Source organism: Marmota marmota, unplaced genomic scaffold (genome assembly GCF_001458135.2).
Source record: "Marmota marmota marmota unplaced genomic scaffold, marMar, whole genome shotgun sequence".
Taxonomy (NCBI): domain Eukaryota; kingdom Metazoa; phylum Chordata; class Mammalia; order Rodentia; family Sciuridae; genus Marmota; species Marmota marmota.
Window position 1 is genome coordinate 637,069 of NW_025999962.1, and position 27,632 is coordinate 664,700.

The 27,632-nt window shown below is 60.6% G+C and overlaps 1 protein-coding gene across 2 annotated transcripts in view; it reads right to left on the minus strand.

Moving 5' to 3' along the window:
* Tafa5 (TAFA chemokine like family member 5) overlaps positions 1 to 27,632 on the minus strand; it is a 71,830-nt gene that overhangs the window by 23,193 nt on the left and 21,005 nt on the right. Inside the window, exon 3 of one of the 2 annotated variants that reach the window (XM_048802983.1) lies at positions 6,670 to 6,797. The exons of the other annotated variant lie outside the window; for it this stretch is intronic. Within the exon in view, the coding sequence (XP_048658940.1) occupies positions 6,670 to 6,797 (128 nt within the window). The remainder of the gene's footprint in view (positions 1 to 6,669; positions 6,798 to 27,632) is intronic. 2 annotated transcript variants of the gene reach the window in all.

Below are 27,632 nucleotides of genomic sequence, written 5' to 3' on the forward strand. Positions count from 1 at the left end.
CCACCTGTTTCCTGGGCACCTGGGCTGGGCTGGGCTTAGCAGGTCCTCCAGGGCTGGACTATGGGGCCAGTCTCCCTGAGCCTCCAACATGGTGCCTTGGGCAGACAGACCTTCTAAGTGGGGCTCAGGCAGCCTGGCCAGGAGTAGCCTGAAGCCCCAGTGGTGACAACCACACCTGTTAGCTGATCCATCAAGTCACCAGGGTGGCAGAGAGTCCAGGGGAAGGGGAGCAGGCACCATCTCCACCCGAAGAGCAAAGGCCCTGTGGCCACCCTTGCCCTGTTCCTCTTCTTGCATCCTAGCCTCGCTCCTCGCACCTGGAGGACGGTGGTGCTGGCCTTGTTCTGCACGTTGTGATGCCTTTTCTTCTGTCCCTCATTGCTTGTGTTTCCCCGGTTCCTGTTCCTTGGGTTCTGTTTTTGTCTCTCTCCTCCATTAGGCACTCTTTGCTGTCCACTGGGGTCTGGGGCTGTGCACCAGGGAGCTGAGTGGCAGTGGGCAGGCTTCACAGTGGGCTCTGGCCCCACCCCAGCACCGCGGGTTTGGTGTGGGTCGTAGGCTCGGCAGGCGGCATGGTGTCTCCCAAGACCCACATGCAAACACGCAGAACCCGAGCCTGACCCCCCTGGAGCCGGGGGTCTTTCCAGAGGAGGCCAGGCGTCCGCAGATGGAACCATGCGGACTGACTGGGCCCTAAGCGTCTTCACAGAGAAAGGAGAGGGAAGTTTGAACCAGGAGGTCACACGAAGATGGAGGCAGAGCCTGGAGTCCTGTGGCCACGTGTCAAGGACCCCGGAGGGAACCTGGCTGTGGCCATCTGACATTGGGCTTCCAGGCTTCAGGACCCTGAGAGAAGACACTCTGCTGTCTTAAGCCACCCCTCCGGTGGCCTCTGATGACAGCAGCCACAGGACTCTGGTATGGGAGCCCAGCCAGCCCGCCTGTCTCCTGATTGAGCCCTCTGGCTGCTGAGTGGTCTCACACCCAGGCTGTCTATTTCCGCCCTGTCTCCGGCTTTCCACCAGCTCCCTGTGCCCAACTGTGTTGGTGCTGCAGGGTCCAATCCTAAGACTGTGGCCAGTCCCATGTCCAGTCCTCTGGGGTGCCCAGGGCGCTGTGGCCGGGTGCGTCTAGTCCCACGGGGTGCCCAGGGCGCTGTGGCTGGGTGTGTCCAGTTCCATGGGGTGCCCAGGGCGCTGTGGCCAGGTGTGTGGTACAGAAGCTCTGGGATTTCTCACGCAGCCTTTCACCCAGCCCACACTCGGAGGAGCCTGCCACCCGGGTAGAGGGAGTCTGGGGCAGGTCCAGCACAGTGCTCTCCTGTGGTCAGCTCTCGTCCACTGCAGCCCCCAGTGGTCCCTTGCAGACCACCTGCTTTCTTTGGTCTCCTCTCTGCTGACTTCTGCTGGCAGGAGTCACGTCCTTCCAGCATATCCTGTGCCTCACAGCAGTCTCCCTGGGGCACAAGAGGGCAGCAGGACATCTGGCCCTTTTGAGCTGGAGGCCTGCTGCAAGCCTTTGCCAGAGTTCCCACGATGGCCAGAGGGCCACATGTTAACGCCTCTCTCCTGCTGCGGCGCTCTGGGGCGGGGACCTCTGCCCACTTCCTGAGGCTCTGTTAGCGGAGCCACCTGACAACGTGCTTCCTCAGGATCTTAGAATGAAGAGACATCACGGTACCCTTCACTACAAGTGTCTGTCCTGGGATCGATCGACACCTTCCCCAAGCTCAAGGGGCATCGTTTCTGGGTGGGGTGGGTGCTGTCCCACGCAGTGGGTGGATGTGGCAAGTGTCTTCTGGAACAGCCAGCCATGTGACCAGGAACAGGGGTCCTTACTGCTGAGGCTGGCTTAACTTCCCGAGAGGGCTGCGGGGACGGATGTAGGAGACGCTGTCCCCGAGACCTTGACAACTGAGAACTGATAGGGAAACCCTTGACAGACGGTGGTTCAGGTACACGAGGCATCTGGTCCCCGGGGCACCCAGGAAGCTGACGCACAGGCTGCCTGGCCCTCCCAGCCTCCCACCCAAGGCAGGATGAGGGGAAAGAGTGAGTTACCTGTGCTGTGGCCACTGCTGGCTGGCCGTGGGGCATCCAGCAGACCTGTACCGGATGCCCGGGGTCTAACAGAGACCCTGGGATGACCCTCCACACCGCACCTCAGTGCCCACCCTGGACCTGCCGCATCTGATGTCCCGGCCCACACATGCTCAGAGGCAGCTGGGGTCTGCCTATCCCTGGGGACTCTGGCCTGGGGTGGCGTGCTCGGTGCTTCTTAGCTAATTTGAAGGATGGATTCCAACCTAGCTGGTTTATGCTGAGATAGGCAATGGTATGGCCGACCGTCCGGCATCTTGCCACCCATGAACTTACAGAAATGTGCAGGATAAACAGTGATTGGAATATTTCTGACACTAACACGTGCAGCTGCAGCCCCAGCCACAGGTCTCTGCACCTGGGTCCCTCCTCTCCCTTCCGGTCCCCTCTGTGATCCCTGCTGGTGGGGCTGCAGAAGCCACAGCAGAACCGAGGATGGGGTGGTCTAAGGCCTGTTCCAGGGGCAGGAACCATAGTTGGGTGCAAGGGGAGGAGGCTGCTCCCACCCTGGGGAGAACCTGCAGTGCCCACCACTCACCTTGCCCCGGGTGGACAGGTGTCCACAGGGCTACGCCAGGCCAAGAGGCAGGGGCCACAGAACCGCCCCAGAGCCCAGTTTGTCTCCTGAGTCCACAAAGGACAGCGGATTCCCCACTTTCCCAGAACCTACAAGGATAGCACACCTCCGGGGGATGTGTTGCACGTGTTTCATTCAGTGGCATCTGCCCTGGTGACCTGGGAGCTCTCTGATATTTTGATTCCATTTCTTCCTCTTAAATGCTGAGCATGAGCCACTAAATTATGCCCACGACCCGCTAATGGGGTTACGGCCCGCACTTTAAGAGAGAGTGATCTTGGAAGTACAAACTTCAGCATGTGCGGGCTGGCGCAGCCCAGCCGTTAATCCATCCGTCCTGCGGCCTGACATAGCCTCAGGAGGGGCTGCAGGGCCCCAGGGCCAGGGCCAGTCTTTGAGTAGCCCACTCTGGGGACAAAGGAGTGACGGCAGTGGGACACACTGTGGGGCTGGGTGCTTCACAGTGAGGTGATATGAGGAGGTGCCGTCCGTGGGGTGGGCACTGGCAGGAGGAGGGTCTACCCCAGGAACAGCCATGGGATGGAGTTAGCGGCCACCACGTAGTCACGAGGCCTCTTGAAGCCAATTTATGAGAAAACCCTCATATCAGAAAACCCATTTCTGGTGACATGCGAAACCCCTGGTGTTAATTCACCCCTGTAGGGGTCAGGAAGCCACCATGGAGCTAGAATTACAAGCTCCGGCTCTCAGAGTCTGGCTCAAGAGCTCAACCATTACAAAGCTTAAAAACCGATGGCCACAGGCCAGGGACCCCAGAAGGAGCTGGGCTTCTGCACTCCTGGGGACTCAGGAGACAGCTGACAGATTGCCAGGCCCACCTGCACCCTGGCCACCGCTCACGCCACCCAACGAGATCCCCACCCTGGGATCCTGGGCCCAGGCCAAGTGGAGCTCACCACTGGGGACGGGATGCTTGGTCCCAGCCAGAGGAAGGTGGCCTTGAGCCCCTGCACAAGCTCCCCACTTAAGGGCCTGTCACCGGGTGGGGAGCCTCGGCCTCCAGGAGTGAAGAGCCTGGAGGGCGGGGGTCGCAGCACCTTCCCCCACCCACACGCCCTCACCTGCCATGTCCCTGCTGGCATCTAGGGGCCCTCGGGGGTGGGAGGAGGCCCCCAGAGGCATCTATAAAGGGGCAGTCGGGAGATTCTCAGGCTCCCGAGCTGACAGACACCCGGGTCTCATGCCAAGCCCGGGCCAGCTTGGCGTTGGGCAGCCTGGCAGGTGCGAGCCCCACCTCCCTGGCTTCCTGGCCACCCACAGCCACTCAAGGTGTCCAAACACAACTTCTCTGACGGAAGCTCAGGCCTGTGTGGCCAAAGGAATGAGAGCCAGCACTGTCCACTCTTTTCATGAGTAAATTCAGCACTGGACACGTGCAGCTATTGCTGCTGGTGGTAAGGATGTTTGTACCTGCTCAGTGTCCCTGGTGTGTGGCCCACCTTCATGTGCCACCCTCTAGGAATGGGTGCTCACCCCCTCCCAGGGAAGCCCACCACTCAGGGAGGCCCATCTCTGGCTGTGTGGTGGCCACACTGGCTCCGCGGCAGGGAGACAAGTGGGGACTTGCTGTTGACGAGTTGGTTGAAACACTTGGTTCAGAAGGACTGGGAGGGGCCCGCGGGAGGCAGGCAGGCCGGTCCCATCCCCGTGTGACAACAGCGAAGACGTGAAGACGCAGTCGCCCCTGGGCACCCACGGGACACGGGCTCCAGGACCCCCGCGGTGCCGACTCCTGGGGTGTGGAGCCCTCACGTAACATGGCATAGCCCTGGCAGGATGCTGTGCCCCTTGCAAGGAGCATCTGAAGTCACCCCGGGTCGCTTGGCACCCAGCACCGCCCACGGCTGCTCCTCAATGGCTGCAGCACCCTCTTCAGGGAAGCAGGGCCAGGGGCCAGGTCCTGCCCTGTCCAGCAGAGACGCAGGTCCCCAGCATTTTCCCTCTGCAACCGGTTGACCCTGCAGATGTCGAACCCCAGGCCAGGGAGGGAAACCACCACAAAGCCCACCCACTGGGGCTTTGCCCAGGGTCCTGACATGCTGGGCTGCTGTCCCCCCCACCCCTCAGGGTGGGTCCCTTGCACTGGGGGCTTTATGGATGACCATATTTGGAGTTGCCAAGTGGGGGCTGCAGGTCCCGGGCAGTGGGCCATGCTCAGAGGCTGGCCAGCTCATGGGGAAGGGCCGACTTCAGGGGAAGACGGTGTTTTGAAACTAGACAAGTGGGTGATCACCCTGTGAGCGTGCGCAGTGCCACTCAGGATTTTATGTCTCGTGAGTCTCACCACAATAATTAGTGCCCCTAGCAGCTTCCACGTTGGGGACAGGAGGGGAGAGGGGACGCAGGGGAGGGGAGGGGAGCTAGCACTCACCCGTGGCTACCCGGGGGCTGTCCCCAACACCACACTCGCCTTGCGTATAAGGCTTGGCCTCCAGTCACACCCCAGAAGGCTTGGCCACCTTGACAAGGCTCGTGATTGTGAAAACTGAGGCCAGGAGGGAGGGTAGCATGTCCATGCCCTCCATGCCTCAGGACAGGTCTGGACACCACGGGGTCCTTCACCTCCAGGCCTCTGTCTGCCAAGGGCCCAGAGGTCACCCTGGGCTCCAGGTGTGGTCACATCTGCAGGGCTCCTGCTCCCCGCAGGCAAACCCATGCGTCTGCCCGAGGACAGTCCCCTGCTGTCCTGTTCGTGCCCTGGGGAGGCCCGAGCCCCTGGCGGTCAGTGCTCTTCCTGACAGCTGTGCCCAGGCTGCCTTCAAGGCCAAGTGCACTTTCTACCAACGCGGGAGGCCTCAGAGCCACTGCTGGACCTGAGCGCTGCCCTCCCAGCTTGCTGAGGGGTGGTCGTCGGGCTGCAGCTGGGACACTGTGGCTTTACAGTCCAGCTTCAAACTGTGCTCAGACCCGATGCACCTGCCCAGCCGATGGAACCAGGTGGTCATGGCTGTCCCCAGAATGTCCACACCAAATTGCCCCTAGAACACATAGAACAGCCCATCCGGCTTCTGTCCCATGCAGGAATGGGGACACTCTCCTGTGGTCTAGTCTGAGTGGCTGCAGCCCCCTGCCAGATGCAGAAGAGTCCTGGACACCTGTGGGGCTGTCCAGATCCTTCCCCAGAGCCAAAGACCTCCCTGACCTCAGGGAATGGGGCCTGGGTCGGGGCAGGGGTCCTCAGCCCTTGACATGAGCAAGGAGGAGCCAGACAGGGGTGGAGAGATGGAGGCCACACCCTGTGAACCCGCCTTCCAGCACCCAGGGCCACCCCAACCTGGACTTGGGCTCTGTGGCCTCAGCCCAGTGGGGAAGCTGCCCACAGGGCCCAGGTGTGTGCTGGGCACTTTACCTCAGAAGAGAAATGTCAAAGAACCACCCACGAATGACCCAGAGCCGTTTGCTCCCAGCCACCTCTGGGAAGAGCAGCTCTGGGGGCCTAGTGAGCAGTGGCCTCTAGAGAGAGGAGTCCACAGGCCACCGGTTCAGAGGGATGGGTGGGACGGAGCTGCTGCCCTCAGCGTGCTCAGGGTCTGTAAGTGGCCACATCTGGGAGAACTCGGACAACGTCCCTTCCCAGTCTTGACTCTTTGGAATGTCCCCTTGGCCCCAGGTGGGCTGCAGAGCTCATCCTGGTCAGGAGGTTCTGGACACGTGCCACACCGGACCCAGAAGGCAGGAAGCCCTCACCCACAGTGGTGGCCTGGGTGACCTGTCACCTCCACTGACCAGCCTTCTGGTCCAGCTGCTTGGCCTCCACGTGTACCCTGTGGCCATGATCAGGGACGGGTTGCCAGGGCCTTTGCCCCAGAGTGAGGTGGGGAGGAGATGGTGCCGGTGGCCTCTGCCCAGGAAAAGAGCCACCAGCTGCCACCTGTCCTGTCATAGCCACGCTTCCACAGCCACTTCCCCTGGGCTCTGGCATCTCAGGTGCTCCCCACCCCCGATGCCCCCACACGAGGACGAGGCACATACCGTGGTGGTCTTTATCCGCCCGCCGGGCTGTGTGCACGTCCAGCCTGACCGGTTGATCAGCAGGTCGCAGCCTTCCCCCTCCAGGCAGGGCAGCATCTCACACCACTGCTTTGTCTTGATGATGCGGGCTGCGGAGAGAAGAGGCGGTCAGTGCTGCCCACCCGCATGGGTGTCCCCGGGGCCAGACCCTGGCAATGGCCTTGGCACCTGGGTGTCACAGAGAAGCCATGGGGGCAGCTCCAGGAGTGCGGCCCAGGGACAGTCAGGAGGACAGCCAGACCTCCCTCCTGGTTTGGGGCTGGATCCCAGGCTCTGCGGCCATTAGGCACTGACCAGCAGGTCGTAACCCAGGGTCCTGGGGGCAGCTCCACTGAATAGCATCACAGCCCTGGCGAGGGGCAGCAGCCTCACTCTCTCCTTTGTTAGGAAAGGGTGGAGGAGAGCTCCCTGGGCAGGCACTCCGCAGATGCACCCACGGTGGCCGTCCACAGGAGGTACCGAGCTGGGCTCAGTGCTAGGAGTGAGGCCTCACAGGAAGTGGTGGCTTTGACAGCAGCCAAGCCCTGGCCCCGGCCCCCGGCCTCTCACCTGCACACCCTGGGCTGAGCCCAGGGCCACTCCTGCCCCAGTGGCTAAGGCTCCAGGACCAGAGGGCCTCAGTCCCAGGTGTGGCCACTGGACAAGGCAGGGTGGGTGCTGGTGGAGGCCAGGCGGCAGGCGGGGGCAGCTGGCTCCCGTGAGACAGGCTGTCAGGCCCAGTCAACTTCTCCCACCCCCAGGGGACCTGCACCCTCTCTTCCCTGCAGACCCAGCCTGGATTGTGTCTGTGGGGAGACTGCTCTGTGACAGACGCCCCAGAGCAGGGCACAGGGGAGGAGACCCCAAGCTCGCGCTCTTCCGCCCGGAAACTTCCAGCCAACTACGGTGACGTCTCAGGTTGGAGAAAACGCTCCCTCCTCCCAGGGCGCTGCCGGTGGCCTGAGCTGCACTCTCAAACGTGGCTCAGAGCAAGGACAGCCGGCATCAGGTGGGGCGCCAGCCACCTGCCAGGGGTTACTTTGATGCAGGTAAGCAGTGCACACGGGCCCTGGTGTACATGGGATTCCACCCAACTTCAACCCCAACGCCAGGAAATGGAGAAAACTCACAATTTTACATGAAAAAAACAAAGCACCGGTGCAAGGCCCCGAGCCCAGGAGGTTCTGTCCCAGGGGTTCCTGCTAAAACAGGCACCCTGCGCCCAAAGCAGATGCAAACACAGCTCCTGACGTGCTTCTCCCCGCCCGCGAGGCCCTGCATGGACGTCCACGTCCTGTCGCTCACCCCCTCAGTCCACCACCTCAGAATGGGCTTGAAATCCATGTCACCGGGTGCCAGGGCTCAGGTGGTCACCTCCACATCCCCCTCTGCGCTCCTCCTCCCTGGAACCATGCTTTGATGGGCCTTGTGGCCCCAGAGGTGCAGAGAGCCAGGTTTCAGCTGCAGCTCTGCAACCTGCAGGTGGGAGGGTCCCTCTGCCAGCCTCACAAGGCGCAGGCTGCAAGACCTTCCCTGCCCAGCAGAGGGGACCTCAGCACCCACCCAGCCCTGCTCCAGCCATCTCACCACACCCAGCTCCTGGGCTCCCTCCTGGACTTTCTTTTCCAACTCAACTTTTTCTTTTAGAAAAGACAAACTGCAGGTTCTTGATTTGTACCCACTAGAGCTGCAGTTGTGCAGGATTCACGTTCAGTGAACTTTCTCCCAAGCAGCGGAAGGGTGGCCACCAGGGCAGCAGCGGTGCACATGCATGGGCCGAGGGCACGCTCTCAGAAGTGGCGTCCTCCAGAGGGCCAGCCAGCTGGCTTCCCAGCCCTGCCCTTGAGCAGTGCACAGGGCTCTCGTGGCAGGGATGGCCAGGGTCTGCTGTTTCTGTGTTGACATCCTTAATACTGTGGCAAGCAGCCCTCAGTGTCACATTGCCACTGTGTCTGGGGCCCCACAAGTGGCCCTGGAGGTTCTCAGGAGAGGTCTCACCCAGCAAGGACTGAGTCTGGGGGTCATTCCAGAGGAGGATGATCTGGGAGGCTGGGGACAGTCAGCTAAACAGATAAGGGAGGCCCCCCAGCTGGAGTGACCACCCCTCCTTGCCAGTTCTGATGGACCAGAAGGAGCACAGTGGACGGGAGTCCTGGGATCAATCCGTTGTGACTGCCATGGACACAGCATGGGACCCTGGGGAGGACGTGCTGCCCACTCAGCCCACCCCAAGGCATGTGGATACCCCTAGTCAGTGAGGCAAATTGTCCCAAAGCCAGATCATAGGCTGGCTCCTCCCCAGGCCACTGCTAAGCCCTGGACACAAGTTCACGTACTGAGCCCCGAGCCTCGCGCTTGGAGATGGGGCCTTGGAAAAGTAGTTGAGGTCAGGTGAAGTCCTGAGGTGGGCCCTGACCCGACAAGGTTGGTGTCCTTATAAGAGACACCAGGGAGCGTTTCCCAGAACCACCACCTTGGGAGGACATGGGGAGAGGACAGCCCTGCAAGCCAAGGAGAGCCTCCCAGACCCGGCCCTGCTGTCACCTTGACCTTGGTCCTCCAGGCTCCAGAGCTGAGGAGTTTGAACTGCCAGCCAAGATGTTTTGCTACGGTGTCCCGGCTGGTGGTGGCAGCCAGGATGACCACAGATAGGCAGTGTCCCTTACTGAAAGGCAGACAGGTGTCAGAGCAGGGTCCCCAAAGGGGCAAGGCTGGGGCTGTGTGCACTGCTGCCCTGCAGAGCTCTGGGAGAGGGACCGTCGGCTTCCTGGGACCCAAGGGAACAGTGGCCATCCAGGCTGTGCCCTCAAGCCCTGGGCAGCCAGCCTGCAATGCCCCCAGGCTCCCACCCACCCCAGCACGGTGGCTGGGGGCAAGGAGCGCTGGGGCCACACACATTTTCCTGGCGGCTCATTACCCATGGGTAAGTCACAGCAGCCACCTGGCCATCGCTCATGTGCCACTCTGGATGACAGTCAGAGATGGCACAAAAACCTTCTCAGACACCAACCAATCACAAGGCTGAAGCCAAGAATAACTACAGATCAACACACATTCCCACCCCATGCGACCTACAAGTTGTGCCTGAGACATGCGACACACGAGGAACGGGGCAGCATGCCTGGCCTCAACCGCTGAGCGGCGGCAGGGAAGGGGTTGGCTGTGGCCTGTAAGAGCCCCACTGTGTGCTCCCAGGTGTCCCCGGGAGCCACCCAGAGAGGCTCTCAGATGGGTGCCACCGGTCTGAGTCTGATGAGGCCTCAGAAGGCTTCACAGTGTGCCCTGGGCCCAAGCCAGTCCATGTGGCCCCGAGAGCGGAGGCAGGTCCTGGCTCTCTCAAGAGGCGGACAGGAGGCCCAGGCTCTGCACCAGCTGCCACCACAGAGCAGGGCGCTGGGGCATCCAGCCCAGGCCAGGGCCAGCCCGGCAGCACAGCAGCACTGGTCCAGCAAGCTGGTCCTGGCCTGTTCGAGGGCACGTGGTGACCTCCTGTGTGTGGGCGTGTGCCTGGCGTGCTCAGGACAGCAAGCCCCCGGCACCGGGCTTGGGTTCAGACCTCACGCTACCTCATGGCAGCTGGGGACCTCGAGCCAGGGCTCTCCCTCTGAGAGGGTCCTCCCCGGGAGCTGGCAGACAGCACGAGGCTCAGCAGGCCAGCGCCCCAATGCCCCTCTGGGCCCTCTGGGTCAGGCAAGGTGCAGGTGGGAGGCACTTGGGCTGCTCAGACCAAGGGCTGAAGATGCAGGCAGAGGCTGGGGAGACCTGCAGCCTCGGGGCATCCTGAGAGCCCCACAGGGCCTTCCTTGCTGGGCCCAGATCCTCATTGCCGTGTGCAGCCAGGCCCCCAGGCCACCAGAGGCAGGTCACCTGCTGACACACAGGGGCTGCTGAGCCTGTCCCTCCTGGCTGCTCCCTCACAGGCTGTGTCCTGCTGGCCCCAGGGACAGCCCACATGTTGGTGACAAGGGAGGCAGAGGAGGGCGGGTCCCCAGGGCCTTGGGTCAGGGGTGAGGAGGCCAACTGTGCTGTGGCCTGCATGGTGGCCACACACTACACACACGCATCGTCCACAGCCGACATGTTCACACACGTGCACAAACACACGTGTCTACACAAGCACGCATGTGCACACATAAACACAGACACACGTGTACCCACTCGCACAGGTGCAAGCCCTGCATGCTCACGCCTGTGCACCTCCACGCGGTGCACGCCAGGCACACGCACACACACAGGAAGGCCCCTCTGGGGGCCTGTGGCTGGCAGTAGGCACATGGAAGCATTTGCTGAATGAATGGACAAGAAGAGTCACTGGCCCTGCCCGTCCCAGGCCTGGGTGTGCCCAGAGCCAGCGCTCCGAGGACACTGTGCCCGGCGCCGAGCACACAAGTCCTTCTGTTTGCCCCCGAGGGCTCTACCCGCCCAGCCCAGCCCACTTCCTGCTGGAGGCGGTGGGAGGCTCAGTGCCGGGCCACCACGTCCCAGGGACAAAGGGGCTTTTCATGCCCCATCTCACAACTTCACTTCACCCGGGCACGGCTCCGAAGGCCCCGCCTCTGGCCTCATGTCTCTGCAGCTCTCAGGGCAGGAGAGGGACGTCCCCAGGAGCTGACGAAGCTTCCCGGGAGCCTGAGTGGTGGTGGCTGGTGGCCAGCCTCTGGGCAGACATGGCCACAACTGGGCTGTGTGACAACCAGGAGGCTCCTCAGCATGCAGAGGTCAGGGGCCGGGGTCTCACATGTCCCATATCCCCACGGAGAGTCCCAGCCGCGCAGAGAGCAGGAAGCCCAGGAAGGGCGGGCCCAGCAGTGGGCCTCGAGGTGAAGTGCACGGTTCTGCCAGTCCTGGCCTCGGACGGGAGCCACGGCCCAGGGCTCAGTGAGCTCACGCTGTTACCCTTTCCACTGGCCACGCTTCCCCAGAGGCCTCACCAGGCACCCTGCACACAGCCCTGCTCTCCGGGGGTCTGCATGCACACACACGCACACACAGGCACACACTCATGCCCACCACAACCACACCACAGTCACACACAGGCACAGGCACACACAAACCCATGAACCCCCATGGGCACACGTGTCCACACACCCACAGCTCACACCCTCGGGCTTGCTGACAGCCCTGCATGGCGTCTCTGCACCATGGGGCTCCTGGCAGGGCATCCCTGGCTCTGTGGGCAGCTCGCTCCCGTCACTGCCCCAGAGCCCTCTGTGTGGACACCAGTGCCCCCGGTTGAGAGCCCAGCAGCTACATCCTCGAGGGCGGCAGGTGAAGACCTGGCACCCGACGGCAGACCCCAGTGAGTACTGCCAGCAAGAGACGAGAAGGAGCCGGAGGGAGAGGACCTGGACTTGCTCAGCCCCTGGTCAAGTTGCCACCACAGTTGGCACCTCGAGTGGAGTCGGGGACAGACTCTCTGGCCACGGGAGTGACAGGCAGATGGTGGACAGAGACTCTCCAAGGACAAAGGACACCTAGAAGAGCAGGGTGCGAAAGGCATCTGGAGGTGGACAGCTCCCATGGGCAGGCCCACCCACACGTACCTGGGCAGGGTGGGCGGACCCCCCAGCAGCACTGGTGAGTCCTCAAGGACAGTGCCCCCACTGGAGTCCTGGCGGGAGGGGCACACTCACACCCGCCAGAGAAGACCCACCACAGAGCTGCCGCCCCGCCACTGCTGGCCACCGCTCAGCCCGCCAGAGGCCCGTGTCCCTGCACATGGGGCACAGGGACGGGGCTGCCACCAGGCCTCCTGTGAAGGTCGTCCTCAGGCACTTCCCAGCACCCTCCAGTGACAGGAGCTGAGGCCCCCACACTCCTCGGGAGCCCCCAATTGGATGCAGCAGGTCCCTGAGCCCAAGGGTTTCCTCTCACACAGAGATGCCCCTGAACAGCCAGGAGGCGCTGCCCACCTCCCGCCTGGAGCAGGGGCCGTCAGAAGGGAGGGGAAGCTCGCCTTTGAGGTCTTCAGGAGGGGTGCCCTGAGCTGCTGGAATGGGACTTCCCTTTCTACCGGTGGATTCCTGACAACCTTTGATTATCTTGGTGCCAACAGAGAAGTCTCCGTCCCATGTGCAGGAGGCACTGGCCCGCCTCTTCAGGACCACACCTGCGCACCCAGGCCTCCGCACACCAGCCACCAGCAAGCGGGGCCCGCCCTGCCCCTTCCTGTTCCTCTCTGCCCACCCCAGGCCCTGTCTCCTTGGGCTTCCCAGACTCCAGGAGAAAGGGCAGGTCCCTCCACCAATTCAGCAAAGTGAACTGGGTCCCTGGGTGGTGGGCCGCACCTACACCAGGACACACCCTCGCCCTGAGCACCCAGGGTGACTGCATGCACAGGGCTGGAGCACAGAGCCAGTGCCACTGGGCCCATGGGCTAGCAGGAGCAGGGAGTTCTGGGACAGTGGGGTGCGGCCAGGCCCGCCCTGTCCACAGACCTCTGACCACCCAGACACTGCTCTGTGCTGAGCCTCTTGGCCTCTCCCACGCGAGACCTGTGGTCCCTGACAGCTGGGTGTGTCCTTCAAGCTTTTGCAACCATTTGGGGTGTGCCATAGCCTGGGGCCAGTCCGGGGGCTGACGGTCCTCTCTGCTGACCCTCCCAGAGAGTGCTGACCTACACCTGGAGTAAATGAGGAGCACCCACCCGTGTGGTCTGCAGGGGGCTTCACCTTCAAGATTAGCAGCCAGAGTGTAGGAGGGAAGGGTTTGTGTGTGTGTGCGCGTGCACGCGGGTGTGTGGGGTGTGCAAGCCCCTGTGTGCACACATGGATGCTTTCACAGTGCTCCTGGAAACCCACGTGGATCCCGACAGGAAGAGGCGGGGGCCCAGCATGGCACTCGTGGGGCAGGTTGGCCGCAGGCCCCGGTGGGCTCCTGCCTCCCCCCGCCCTGTGCCTCGAGCAGCTCATTAGCCCTGAGTGCAGCAGCAAACACGCAATGGAGATCTCCTCTCTGTCCCCAGTCTCTGCAGTAATTGGATTACTGCTGTTTAAAGCGGCATCCTGTCACGCTGAAGGCCAGCTGTCCTCATGCACAGAGAGAGCAGAGCTTCAGCACATTACCAGGAACCCGCTATAAAAATGCCCCCCAGGATGGCCCCGGGGCAAGTGTAAGGTGTGATCACAAGAAACGAAGCTGTGCTATCAACAGGACTGGAGGCCACTCGCCCCTGTGCTAGAGCTGCAGGCTGATGAGCACAGAGGCTCCTGGGCAGCAGCAGGTAGGTCCTCCCTCCCACCCCTGCCCGTGCCCAGCGCTGTCTCTGGGAAACATCTGCCCTGTAAACTTAATACAGCAAATTTAAATTTTATTGATTTTGCAGCTTTATTTGTGTTTAATTTGTAAATGGGTTTGGTTTATTCTGATTTTATGGGGCGAGGAGGCTGTGGCTTTGCATTTGTCCATATTCCTGCAACATTATAATAAAAACAATGCAGGGCAGCTGCAGACAGCTCGAGGGTCTTCCCTCCAAGGGACTGGCACTCAGCGAGCTGTTCAGTGGGGCCAGACCACAGCTGTATCGCGCCTGTTGGGAGACTGGGCCCGGGCCTCCCCATGAGTGGGCACAGTCCTGCCATGTACAGTGGCAGAAGGGAGCTCGGGAGGCATTGGCTCTGGGGCCAGGGAGGCTCTGGGGAGGCCCTGCCTCCCCGTCCTCTCCCCAGGTGGGCATCAGGGTCCTCAGACAGCTACTCGGGGATCCACTGCTGGATCCCAGCTGAGGCATAGGAATCAGGGTACAGGCCCTGTAACCAGCGCAGGTGGCACTAGGGTCACAGGTGACTTGGTTCCCCAGGGTCAGTGAGGCGACATCTCCCCGGCTGGCCTCAGGGAGTCTAGCAGGTCTTATGGCTATTTCAGTCACTGTGATGAAATGGAACATCCTGTCACCTGCAGTCCCATGTGGTAATTAGGTGCTGGTCCCAGGCAATCAGGGCACAAAACTTGATTGAGCACTGATTTCCCTGCTCACAGCTGGGCCTGGTCAGCTGCCTCTTCCTCCTGCACCCCGTGGGAGTGGCTCCTGAGGGCGCTGCGCTGAGCCGGGAGGTTGCTGGCCTGCCGCTCCCGCTCCAGGGCACGTTCCTGAGGCCCAGGAGCCTGGAAATCAGGCTGCAAAGTCCCCTCTACCCAGAATCCTTGCCCGGTAGGCCCACGGGGGCCGTCCAGACCCACAGCCGCTCTGACACACCTTCCTGCTCTCAGGACAGATCCAGTGTCCTCAGCTGCAGTGGCCTGCATAGGTGCCAGGACCTCCCTCCCCTACAGCCCTCTCTCCTCCAACTCCGGATGTGGGGTCAGGGCCCGGCATGGTGTAACTGTCCTCGGTGCCTGCTGGGGAGCGCCTCCAGGAAGGCCTGCCTCTCTCCCGCTGGGGGGGTGTTTAAGATCAACTCAGCGGCATCTGGAAGACGCCCCAGCTCCCAGCCACTCATCCCCTGTCAGCCTGGATGCCTTTGATGACACACTTCCTCTCTTTCCTGGGAAGCCCAGGAGCAGGTAGGGCCTCTGCTCAAGACGACTTCTGCAGGGTGCACCCCGCCCTGCGTCTGGCCTCCTTGTTCTGCACAGGAGCCTCCCCTTCTCCAAGGGAAGAGAGCTATGCCTCAGCTTCCCCTCTCCAACTCAGCGCAGTCACCACACCTATTGCTGAAGCCCCTTTTCTCTCAGTATCACCAGCACCATTAACATAGATAGAACCATCACCATCATCACTGTAAATATAACCACCACCACCATTACCATCATCACCGTAGATAACAACCATCATCGCCACCATGAATGCCATCATCACCATCACCATCTACACTATTGTCACCACCATGACTACCATCATCACCATAGAATAGCCCTCATCACCATCGTCACCAACACCATCACAATCATAACCATAGACACAACTGACACCAACATCATCACTACAGATATACCCTTCACCACCGTCACCATTCTCACCATCACCATAGATAAAACCATCACCACCATCATTACCACAGATATAACCATCATCACCATAACCATAGATATAACTCCCATCATCACCATCATCACCATAAATATAGCCATCATCACCATCTTTACCAGATATGACCCTCATCACCATCACCATTGATAAAACATCATCATCACCATAATTACATCATCACCTTATATCTAACCATGATCGTCCTATCATCACCATTACAACCATAACCTTGGATATAACCATTACCCATATCATTACCATAGATGTAACCATCACCACCATCACCATCATCACCACCACTGCCATGACCACCATGATCACTACCGCCTCACCTCCCTCTCTCCATGGCTGACATGGCCATCAGCAGTACCCACCTGGACGACCCATTGCCTAGGCCAACACAGGCTCACTTCACCCTCACGGTAGCCCTAGATGGAGGTTCTCGCTGCTCTCCTCGTTTCACACCTGAACGTGAGGTTCAGAGAGGGCAGGGAGGCAGGCTGTACCTCCACCCTGGCGCCTGCTCCTCCAGCCCAGGCAGCTCTCTCCCTGTCTCCTGCCCCGTGCTCCAGCCTGGGGTGAGACGGCGACGTTCCTCATCCATGCTGAGCTGCTAGGGAGCCAGGGAGCTGGGGCCATGAGCTAAAGTGCTCGTGAAGCAGGGGCCCTTGCTGTGGGTGTGGGGACCCAGGGCAAACTGCAAGGCCATCTGAACACGGGGTGCACAGACCTCAGCCCTACTCCACCACAGCACACTTGGTGGGCTGTGCCCTGGACAGAGGCAGCTGGGGTCAGGCAAACATTCCCGCAGTGCCCGGAGCACAGTAGCTGCTCAGCACTAAGGAAGTATCTGGCCTTCACAGGGACCCCGCAGAGCACAACCTCCCGTGACAGTGTCCCTGCTCATAGAGTGTCCCAGTCACTTTCCTGACAGCAAGGAGTCCTCAAAGGAACTGCGCCCAGTATGGGTGGGAACTTCTGGCGTGAGAACTCACAGTGTGGAGAGGGCATCGTCCCACAAACCCACACTGTGCACATGACCTGAGTCCCTGGAAGCACCGGGAGCGGGTCCCCACCTAACTCAAGCTGGAGGTTGGAGGGAGCCAGGACCCCAGGCTCTGAGAAGGCAGCAGCCCCCACTCTGACCCATCCTGGAACGAGGCCGGTGCTGGGCCCACCAGGATCTCCAGCCTGTGTACAAATCCTGAGTCATGCTCAGGGTCCCACTGCACTGCCAGCGTCACGGGATGGGTGGGGCTCCAGGGTACAGGGTGTCCTACGGGGCAACGCACAGGGTGGGTGGGGCCCTGGTGGCTGACGTGGGTGCCCTGGTGGCTGACGTGGGTGCCCCTGCCTTGGCCAGTTGTCCCCATGCTCTGTTGGAGTGTCCTGGCTAGCTCTGTCACCCCCAATTCCACTAAGGGTGGAACAGTGACAGCTGGGTTAGAGGCACTGACCCTAGTCCTGGCAGCTCTGCAGTTGAGGCCCAGGCAGTGAAATTGACCCAGACATGGCCAGTGGTCACACAGCAAGTCTCCAGGGCATTGTCACTGAGACCCTTGCTGGTCAGGCTTAGAGGCCATAGCTCTTCCCTTCATTCTTGCCCGGGCTCCGAGGGTCTGAGTGCACACATGTCCCTCCAACAAATCTTGAGTTCCTTCCAGAGCTTGATACTCGATGAGGTTCCAGGATGGAGTGCCACTGAGTAGGACATCCCCTGTTGAGGTGGGGGCCAGACGAGGGGGCACAGAGTGCTCACATCTGCCTGTCCCGCCCCTGCCCCAGAGAAGGTGCCCAGAGCGGGGAGGGGCTCCTGCACATTCCTGAGCCTGCGTCTGCCGTGCGGTGTGCCTCTGGACATGTGCGGCAGGGCTTATGTGAGTGCAGGGCCTGCAGAGAGCCGGAGGAGGAGCTGGAGAGACCCCACCATGTCACAGCAGCCACTTCACGTCTGCCAAACAGCTAGACAGGGGCCAGCACGGGAACAAAGGTTTCCTTTCTTTCTTTAAAAGCAGGACACAGCATCCCCCAGAGGCTGGGGAGTCCAGACTCTCCTTCCAACCCCCCAAGGAGCTCAGCAGGGCACGGGGCAGGGAGGCCAGGCAGACTGCAGGACTGAGTGAGCCACCACGGAAGGCAGTGTTCTCTGGTCTCTGGCCCTAGGCACTGAATATTAATCTGTTAAGAACAATCTGCAACCCCCAGATAACATCTTAAAATTAGACAACATCTTTCTGCAAATTCTAGACAGCATAATTTAGTGTGAACAGTCTTGATAATTATTTTTTCTTTAAATAGTTAGAGTAGAATGTTTGAATTTCAGGACAGCTCTCTGATTAGGGTGATCCATTAGCTGCCTACAACTGTCCCCCCACTCTGGAGAATGGGCAGCCCCGCTTTGTGATCAGCACTCGCCCTGCCCCCATGCCAAACACTCCAAATCCGGGTAATCAAAATAGATTGAGAGGAAAAAAGCCAGCAGTTGTCATGAGCTACCTGCTTCATTATTTCATTAGGATCAAGATATGTAAATGGAAGGGAAAAAAACACTCCAATCATTTTTCTTGGGCAAGTTCCTAAGAATCAACAGAAGCTGTTAGGAGGGAAGACAGGGTGCAGAAAGGGTGGCCTCTCTGCCTGGTCACAGGAGGCCCCAGGGTCCTGGCTGCTGGAAAGGGCCGGGAGCACCAGGCAGCAGGGGGACGTCACTCTTCACAGAGTGCGGCAGCCTCACATCCCTGCACGCAAGAGTCGCACCTTACTTGGCTTTGGTGATCTGGGGCCAGCCAGGAAAGGAGAGGCTGGGGCTCAGTGTTGCTGGGAGGCCACAGCAAGTGGACACCAAGGTTGAGAACTCTGCCTGCATCTGGGGAGCTGGTGCCCTCACTGACACTTAGACCCAGCAAGAATCACCATAGGAAGCTCCATTGGCAGGTCTCTCAATATCTAGACCCTCTGTCCATCCATCCACCCACTCATCCATCTCTCATCTGTCCACCCACCCGTCCATTCACCACCCATGCATCCATTCATTCATCCATCTATCCACCTTTCATCCATCAACCCATCCATCCATCCACTCATCCATTCATCTCTCATATATCCTCCACCCATCCATCATCCATCCATCCATTCACCATCCATCATTCATTCATCCATTCACCATCCATCATTCATTCATCCATTCACCATCCATCATTCATCCATCCATTCACCATCCATCCATCCATCCATCCATCCATCCACTCATCCATCCTTCTTTCATCTATCCACTCATCCATCCATCACCCATCAGTCCATTCAGCATACTTTCACCCCCCTCCCCTCCCCTTCCTTTATTCATTGACCACCCATGCTTGTGTCCATCCAGGTACCCAACCACCCGTCCTTCCACCTGCCCACCCAGTATTCAAGCACCCAAGCACTGTGTTATGGTCTGAGTGTGTCTCCCTGATATTCTCATGTTGAAATCCTAGTCTGCAAGACGATGGCCTGGGGTGGAGGCTTTGGGAGGTGACAAGGACATGAGTGTGGTGCTCTCATAAGCAGGATCAGCATCCCCTCTACCCTGTGGGGATACAGAGAGGAGGGGCCGTCTGCCGCTGGGAAGAAAGCTCTCATCAGAATCTGCCTGGTCTGCGGATGTCATTTAAACCTCAGCCTTTCAGTCCCCAGGACGGCAAGGGACAGATTTCTTCTGCTTATAGGACACCTGTTGAATGGTACTGTGGCACCAGCCTAAACTGACCAAGATGGCGTGAAGCCCTGGACCTGCCTGCCTTCGCCTAGTGATCAGAGTCCCGGGGTGGCCTTAGACACTGTGCGCCTGCGGAAGGGACCGCACGCCCTCTGATCTCCTCTCCCTGGTGGAGAGAGTCCACGCCGGCCACCCGTGTGACCCACTCAGCCTCTTCACGCTTGGCCTGTACCTGTCAAGACCCACTGGACCTTGGGGCTCCACACAACTTCTCTGGAACGCACAAGGAGGGTCAGCCAGCCATGGCCGATGGGGCCAGGACGCACTGTGGGTTCCGAGGGCTCTGTGGGGCGGTTCTCACCACAGGAGTGCCACTGTAGAGAAGCAGAGTGCACACACCCGAGAGGCAGACGGCCAGCCAAGGACAGGAGGTGGGCCGGGGGCACCACTGTACACAGGGCTGTCACATTTCCACGGGGCCAGGTCAGCTGTCCCTGGGGTTTCAGCTGACCTCACTGACTAATGGCCTCAAAGACCCAGAGGGAGGAGGGAGGCTGTGGGGCTTCACAGTGCTGATGGGCCTTGCGCTGCAGGGGCAAATGGCTCCTGGGGGACAGTCCCTACGTCACTGGGAATCACAGCTGTCTTCCTTGTACCCCGGTAAAGCCACCTAAGGAAATAGTGAGCTCCTAGGGAGCAGCTGCCAGCGAGCCCCAGCGCCAGCCCTGCCCACCCTTTCCTGCCAGGCCTATCCCGGGGTGTCCGGGCTACCATCTCTCCTGGGCTCCAACCTGGTTCAGTGTCCCTGGCCCTGGCACCCTCCCTGCAGCAGGCACTCAGGTCACTGCCCCCTAAGGACCCCTTCCCTGCCTTGCCAGGGGGTGCCTGAGGTCCTGCCCTGGCATTGTTCCCAGAGCTGCAGGGCCAGGCCCAGGCGTGGGTCTCAGGCCTGACCACCTGGCTCTGACCCCAGCTCTGTCTCTGTGCACAGCGTTTGGCAGACTGAGCCCATGCCGTCACCTGGAAACGGGCTGCCAAGAGACCTTCTGGGGCACTATGCCTGAGGGACGGCAGGGGCAGTGCTGGGGACTCTGAAGGCATGGCCTGGAGGGCACTGCCCCTTGGTCAGCTCCTCGGGGTGCTCTCAGCCAGCACTCGCCCATCTGTGTGCACCAGTGGAGACTCTGCAGGCAGCAGCCACACCCATGGCCCACCCAAGGTCACTAATGACCGCTGCCCAGAGGTATCCACCCAGGGAGTCTAGCGGTTCCCGTGCCTGGCAGTGCCCAACACAGCTGCTGCTGGGATGGCTGTGGAGACAGTTCAAGTCACCTAACTCCGCAGGGTGCGCGTTTCCCGGGAGCGGGGCAGACACACCGCGGGACCTCCAGGGCCAGGCCTCAAGGTGGGAAACCAGGAGCTGAGAGGACTCAGTGCTCAGTGTTCTTCCGCAGACTCCAGGAGGCAGAGACCCAAGTCACGCACCATGGCCGGGAGCCTGGCTGTGGAGACAAGCCCCTAGGACGCACTAAGCCCCGGGAGGACAGGAGGCAGAGCCTCACCCAGCCAGGGCTGGCAGCCACTGGTTCCTGCAGGGCAGATGCCCAGACGTGTGCCCACCACTTTGGTATTTTCCTTTGCCCCCTGTGGGTCCAGCACAAGTTCCAGAGTTCCCGAGTGGCCACGGGTTCCACCTGTCCAGTGTCCACCCTGAGGGGACTCTGAAGACACACAGAAGGTGGCACATGATGACATAAACCCACGTGGCCACCAGGGATGAGGGAGGCGCCTCACAGTGGCCCGAGCCCTCCTAGCCTGCCCTCTGACGCAGAGGACACTGAGCACGAGCACTGGCCCCACCCTGAGCACCAGCTAGGTGTCCTGGACCAGAGAGTCATTGAGCCAGTCCTCACGGAGTGGCTCAGGGGCAGGCGGGGATGCAGATGTGGGCCTGGGGCTTCTCCAGCTAGAAGGCCCAGTGCGGGTGGAGCTGGGTGGACCGCAGGCGTGGGGACAGCTCCCCTAGGGGCTGCACCTGCACGCTGTCGGGCACCCACCAGGCTCTTAGGCTCTGCACTGGTGACCCAGGTGGCCGTGACCATCACCACTGACTCTGCCCCAACACAGGCATGAACTCCCCTGATGTTCTGGAGGCCACAAGTCCAAACCCAGTGTGGCCAGGGCCACTCCCTCCAAGGGTCCAGGGAGGGCCCCTCCTCCCTGTTGGCTCCTGGAGGCCGCAGCCTTCCCTGGTGCTCTGGTCTGTAGGTGCCTCACCCCAGGGGCCCACCACTACTGGGCTTTCTCTCCTGTCTGTCCAGAGTTCCCGGTTCTTCCCAGGACATAAACACACTGGACAGGAGCCACCTCCTCCAGTGGCCTCATCTTGTCACATCCATAAAGACCCTGTTCCCAGGTAAGGTCCTGCTCTCTGGAACTGGGAGTCTGGACTCCCAACAGGCTTTTCATTGAATTCAACCAACCACAGACCTTCCTGGGTAGGAGTGCACTGCAGGCCCTGCGGCCAGCAACAGGCCCACGGAGAAAGGACCATACGGGCCGAGAGCCTGCGGGGTCCTCCCTTCACACCTGGCCCTGAGACGGTCACCTGCGGGGAGGGCAGACGTGTGACACGGGAGAATCTGTTTACAAAAAGGATAGACGGCTTCAGGCTAAGCCGACAGCCACGCCTACTCTCAGCTGTGGACGCAGGGACAGGCGTCTCCACTGGACGCTCCATACGCTGGCTTCTGCCGCTAAGTGGCGTGTCTCTACTGATGACCTGTGACGTTCCTCCTTGCTTTGATGCCATCATTTGCTGAGTGTCTCAAAATTGGGGGAAATTTGTCCCTGGCATTTGATGCAGTTTGCTGGGTGACAGGTACGACGGGCAGCTGTGTCCTCTTGAGGTTCTGGGCATTTTGTGCTCAGGGACAGCAGGGCACAGGGGTGGCCCAACATGCTGGGCCCCACACAGTGGTGTCTCAGAGGATCTGCCGGGGTTCTGAGACCAACCGAGACTGAAGCAAAGGGCCCAGAGAAGGAGAGCACCACACGGGATTCCAATGGCCTGTCCATTCTCCATGGGGCCTGGCGCAGGTCAGTCTCACGAAGCTGGGGCCCAATGCGGTCCTGCAGGCCCAGCCCAGCATGGGCCAGAATGCAGCTGACTGGGCCATGAGGACCCCACGGGGCCCACGGCACCACACTCCCGCAGCTGCTGCAGCAGAGGAGTCGGGGATCTCTGCTCTCCCTTTCTGGACAGGCCTTCCCCAGGTGAGGGCCACCTCACCTGCCACCGAGCCCTAGCATGCATGTGGTGCCAGCACACTGGTGCTTGGTGCTGGGTCTTGGCAGGGTGGTTCTGGAAAGCCGCCCTACCAGGAGGCAACCCCACTCCTGGGCTCAGGCTCTCTGCCCTGCGCTCCATGTCAGGGCAGCTGCTTGCTCTGCTGATAGGTCCCCATCATTGCCCTCCCATCACCTCTCGGCCTTCTGGACCTGGACTCCCCTGCAGGGCCGCCTGCAACCTGAGCAGACTCTAGCTTTGCCAGGAGAGAGGTGGGGCGGTGCGCACTATGGTGGGGCCGAGGCTGGCCCTGCAGGGAGGCTTTTCCTCCTCCTGAGGATCCAGTTAGGCTGGCAGCGGCCAGTACCAGGGCAAGTGCCCTCCTGCTGCCATCCAGGGAGCTGCACGTCATCCTGAGGACAGGGTCCATCTGGGGTCTGGGTCCAGCATGAGGCAGGTGCAGTTTCAGCATTAGACACTCTGTTCTGTCCCCTATGTGTTTGGGGGAGCTGGACTATAGTCACCCACCCACTCCCATCCAGGCTGTAGCTGCCGCAGAGGGGACTGGGGGCTGGTGCCCGCCCTGGAACCCCTGCGCACAGTGGGGAAGCTGAGGCTCCGGAGGCTGCCCGAGGCTGTCGGAGGGGAGGGAAGAACCAGGTGGACCCAGGAGTTCCTGGCCTGAGCCCACCTGGTCAGCAGCAGGTGACACTGTGAAGACACTGGAGAGCGGGGCAGGGCTGGTCCCCAGGTGTGCTGGTGCTTGGGAAGGCTCCTTCCCCTTGGAGCGCCGTATCCCGAGTACCCAGGGAGAGGGCCCAGGAGCCCATCAGTCCTGCAGGCTTCCACCGCATCAGGGGCCTGCCGGGCAGGGTGGTCTTCACTGGGATTCCTGTCTCAGTCAGCTGGGTGTCCCATTTCCCTGGCCAGAAGTCTGTTTTCCGATTTGTTCCTGATGAGCACCGTGTTTCTGTCGCTGCGGGCAGACCTCCCACCTGTGCCCAGCTCCTCTGCCCCGCTGGTGCTCCAGGGACCCTCCATCCCACCTCTCAAGGCTCCTTCAGGTCCAGCATGCTGCAGAGGTCCGTTCTGAGCCACCCCTGGCCACAGGCCCAGCATCCTCCGGGGTTCCCTGCTCCATCCCCCACAGAAGTCCTCCAGAGGACCCAGCAGTTGCCGTGGCACCCACGGGGGCCTCACCCCCTCCCCGGGTCCTGGCCACCCTCAGTGGAGTGCCATACACTGCGAGGTCCTCACCTAGAGATATACCCAGAGCCGCCTCCCAGGACCGTGTGATGACAACGTCTGACACCAGCAGTGTGTGTGTGGGGGGGCAGCTCCCTGCATTCTGGCCTCTGGGGAGCCACAGCCTCGCGGCCAACAGCAGGAGAAGGCCACTGTTCCTGTCCATCAGCCTCCCTGCTAGGAGCTGCCAGCTGACCACGCTGGGGACAGCTCTGTCCGGCACACCCAGCCCAAGGCAGATTTGTCTTAATACAGATTTACTGGCACTGACGTGGCAGCCGGGGATGCTGGAAGTGGCTTCCAGCTGACAGCCAGGCAGGGACGCCCCTGCACAGAGACAGCCAAGTGTCCTGTGGAAGACAGCAGGGCCCAGGGCTACTCCTGCGTGCCCAGTAGTGACAGAGCTGCCGAGGCCCTTCTGAGGGCATCGCAGACCTCTCTGGTCTCTTCATGCGCGTGCTGTCCGGAGGCCGGGCCTGGAACCATCCTCAAGGTCAGATGAGGAGACAGGTTAGAGACATCCATTGACCTCCTCGAGGTCAACGGCCTAGGAGTGGGCACACAAGGGCCGGCACACCCCGATCCGTCTCTGCATAGGTCAGTAGAGGCTGGGGCAGGCTGGCTCCGGTGACCGGAGACAGCAGAACTGGACGGAGTTCCAGTGTTCTCCCGCCTCGGGGATGGGGGTCAGCCTGCGACTGTCATCAGCCCGTGCTGTTTGTGTCCACCTGTGAGCCTCAGGTGGCCTCCCAGAGCCAGGGCTCCCTGTCGGTGGGCAAGACGTGCTGGTGATTACTGGGTGCTGCTCTGCTCACAGAGCAAGAACATGGGGACAGACACCAGGAGGAGCCTGCAGCTATGCCTCAAGTCCCTGATGCTGGGCACGATGGACAGCAGGCTCTGGGAGCATCGTGTCCCTGTAGGAAGAGGTCTCAGACAGGCCTCCCCGTAGACAGGGACAGGCCCTTCCCATCACCAGGGCAGCATGGCGGGAGGTCTGTGGACAGGGGCGTGGACCTTTCGGGGATCAGGAAGCCCCTCCTGCACGGGGCAGCCCTGAGAGGAGTGGCCCTGGGGCTCTGCTGACGAGGCAGGCATGGGCAGTGTGTGTCTCAAGAGGAAGAGGCCCGTGGCCCTGGGCCTCGCCAGTAGGCTCCTCCCAGGGCTGCAAAGGAAGACGCAGGCAGGAGCTCAGGGCCCACAGGGCAGCTCCTGCAGTGGCACAGCCCAGCAAGCTCAGGGCTTTCCTTCCCCGGGGCCGAGCGGAGATGGCCAGTGTGGGGTCGCACCCAGGTGCCTGCCCAGGGAGGCCCCTTTATTGGAACCAAGACCCCCACACCAAGTCCTCTTTTTCTGTACTTTGCCCACACTGTGCCTCCCAGGGTCCCTGTATGGGGTGCCCCTGGTACATCCCCTGTTCCACCTCCTGGGTCCACCCCCAGAGCCAGTGTCCAGCAGGTCCCTGCAGCATGGTCAGGGTCTGGCACTTGCCCATTGGGAACCTATTTTGATCTTTGTTTAAATAAAATAACCCTTCACTGCAGGGTCAATGGCAATGTCTCTTATAAGGTTAGAGAGTGAGTGTCCTGCTGGGTGGCATGAAGTGCCTCGGTGACACTGTCCCCAGGGCTGGCCTGTCCTTGTACAGCAGGTGCTGTGTCAGATGTAGGCTGCCACCAAGAGCCAGACTCAGTGGGTAGGAAGGAGACCTTCCCCACAGCCCTGCCCCCAGTGGGACATGGGATAGACTAAGGAGACCTTCCCCACAGCACATCTCCCAGTGGGGCACAGGACAGACCAAGGAGACCCTCCCCACAGCCCTGCCCCCAGTGGGACATGGGATAGACCAAGGAGACCCTCCCCACAGCCCTGCCCCCAGTGGGGCATGGGACAGACCAAGGAGACCCTCCCCACAGCCCTGCCCCCAGTGGGGCACAGGCAGATCATACCCCAACAGCATGGCTACACTGGCTGGGAGCTGGGACAGGGTCAAGAGAAGGAAGGCAGGAGGGGAGGGCTGCAGGTGCTCGACCCAGCTGTCCCCCAGGAAGTAACAGGACCCTGGCTCCGCTTCCCATGTCACCATGCTCCCCAGCACACCCGAGGGGACGGGGTGAATTTGGATATAAGGGACTGACACCCTTGCCTGGGGCTTTGCTGATGGGCTCTGGCAAGAGTGGGGTTGGGCTGGGAATGGGCTGCACAAAGGTCCCCCGCTCCCTGAGGCCAAGTTTCCCTGTGTTGCTGGGTTGCCCCTTGCTGGCCTCGGGGCCATGTGCCCTGACTTTCCTGCAGGACAGGGATTAGGTCCCAGGATGCAGGGTCTCTTTGCACTAATGTCCAGTGTCGATGCCCAAACAGAAGCACATTTGCACACTATGCAGTTCTGTCAGTGAGGCTGGGCAGTCCACCTCCAGCACCTCAAGCCTTCTCTGCCCAGCAATGACAGGGCACTGACCGCGCCACCACCACAGGCCTGTCCGTGGTCAGCAGAGCCAGGCAGCCCCTCCTCTAGCTCTCAGAGAGGCCTGGTGCAGAGGCAGAGCACCTGCAGCCACCTACCTAGGTCTCTTCACTTCATCCTCTGACTTCCAGAGAGAGGCAGGACAGCCAGGGGTCGCATGCAGAGGACAGCAAGAGCAGGCAGAGAGGGACAAAGGCAAACTGCCCACCGAGCCTTTCAGAGAGGGCGCTGGAGAGGGGCACAAGATGCTACTCTGTCAGCAGGAACGGGTGCTGCCAGAGGCCTGGTGGTGGGCACGAAGGAGGAGCTCTAAGCTAGCTCATGGTGGGACTTCCAGAGAGGAAGAGGCCTACAGTACTGACACACTCAGGCCACCATCTGGCAATGAGTGACGGGGCCTGACCTCTTCCAGAGAGGACTCAGGACCCAGTGCCCTGGTCCCGAGCACCATCTGCCATGAACAGCCTGTTCTCCAGAGCAGTTGAGCCCACGGGGTCTGCACGCTGATGACAGCACCTTACAGCAGTCCAGGGAGAACGGTGACAGTGGAGGGCGGGACGTGATCAAAGATGAAAGGCAAGAGATCCCTGAGCCAAAGTGCCACTCCAAGTGCCACCTAGGTGCCAACACACCAAGGAGACCGCATGATGCACCTGAATGCAAAGCCCAGAATGTGCATGGTGCTCGGCTCTGGAGAGCTTATGGTATGTCACACAGCCACCAGGACAAAAGCCACCAAGAGGGTCTGGGAGGCAGGGAGCACGTCCTCGAGGTGGCATTCTGTACCCAGCCAGGGTGCCCCGCTCCACCAACCAAGCTTTGAGGAAATATTTATCTGACTTTTGGCAACTTCTTCAACCACGTGTATTTTTTCAAGAAAATACAAGGAAAATTAATCTTTCAAAAAAACTAGTAGCAGTTTTTTAGGATAATAAAACATTGCTTCCGTTTTCTTCTTTGTATTCTACTCTTCTCTACTATCCACAATCCCTTCCAAAAATATTTAGGATACTGGTTGTAAAAACAATCAGAGTGGGTCGTCGTCTCTCAGGCTGCGCAGGGAGCAGGTGAGGTAGTGGGAGGATTTCTCATCATGTTCCCGGAGTCCATGGTCAAGGCCAAAAAACAAGGAGCCAAAAATCAGCAAATAATGAGTCTTCACATTCAAGGTCTGCAGAAAGCCTCTCTTAGCTGATCTTGGTAAATACGGCCGAGTAACATCAACCACGTTCTGATGCTACCTCTGGCCCTTGAAGAAGCTGCTATCCCCATTTGACAGGTG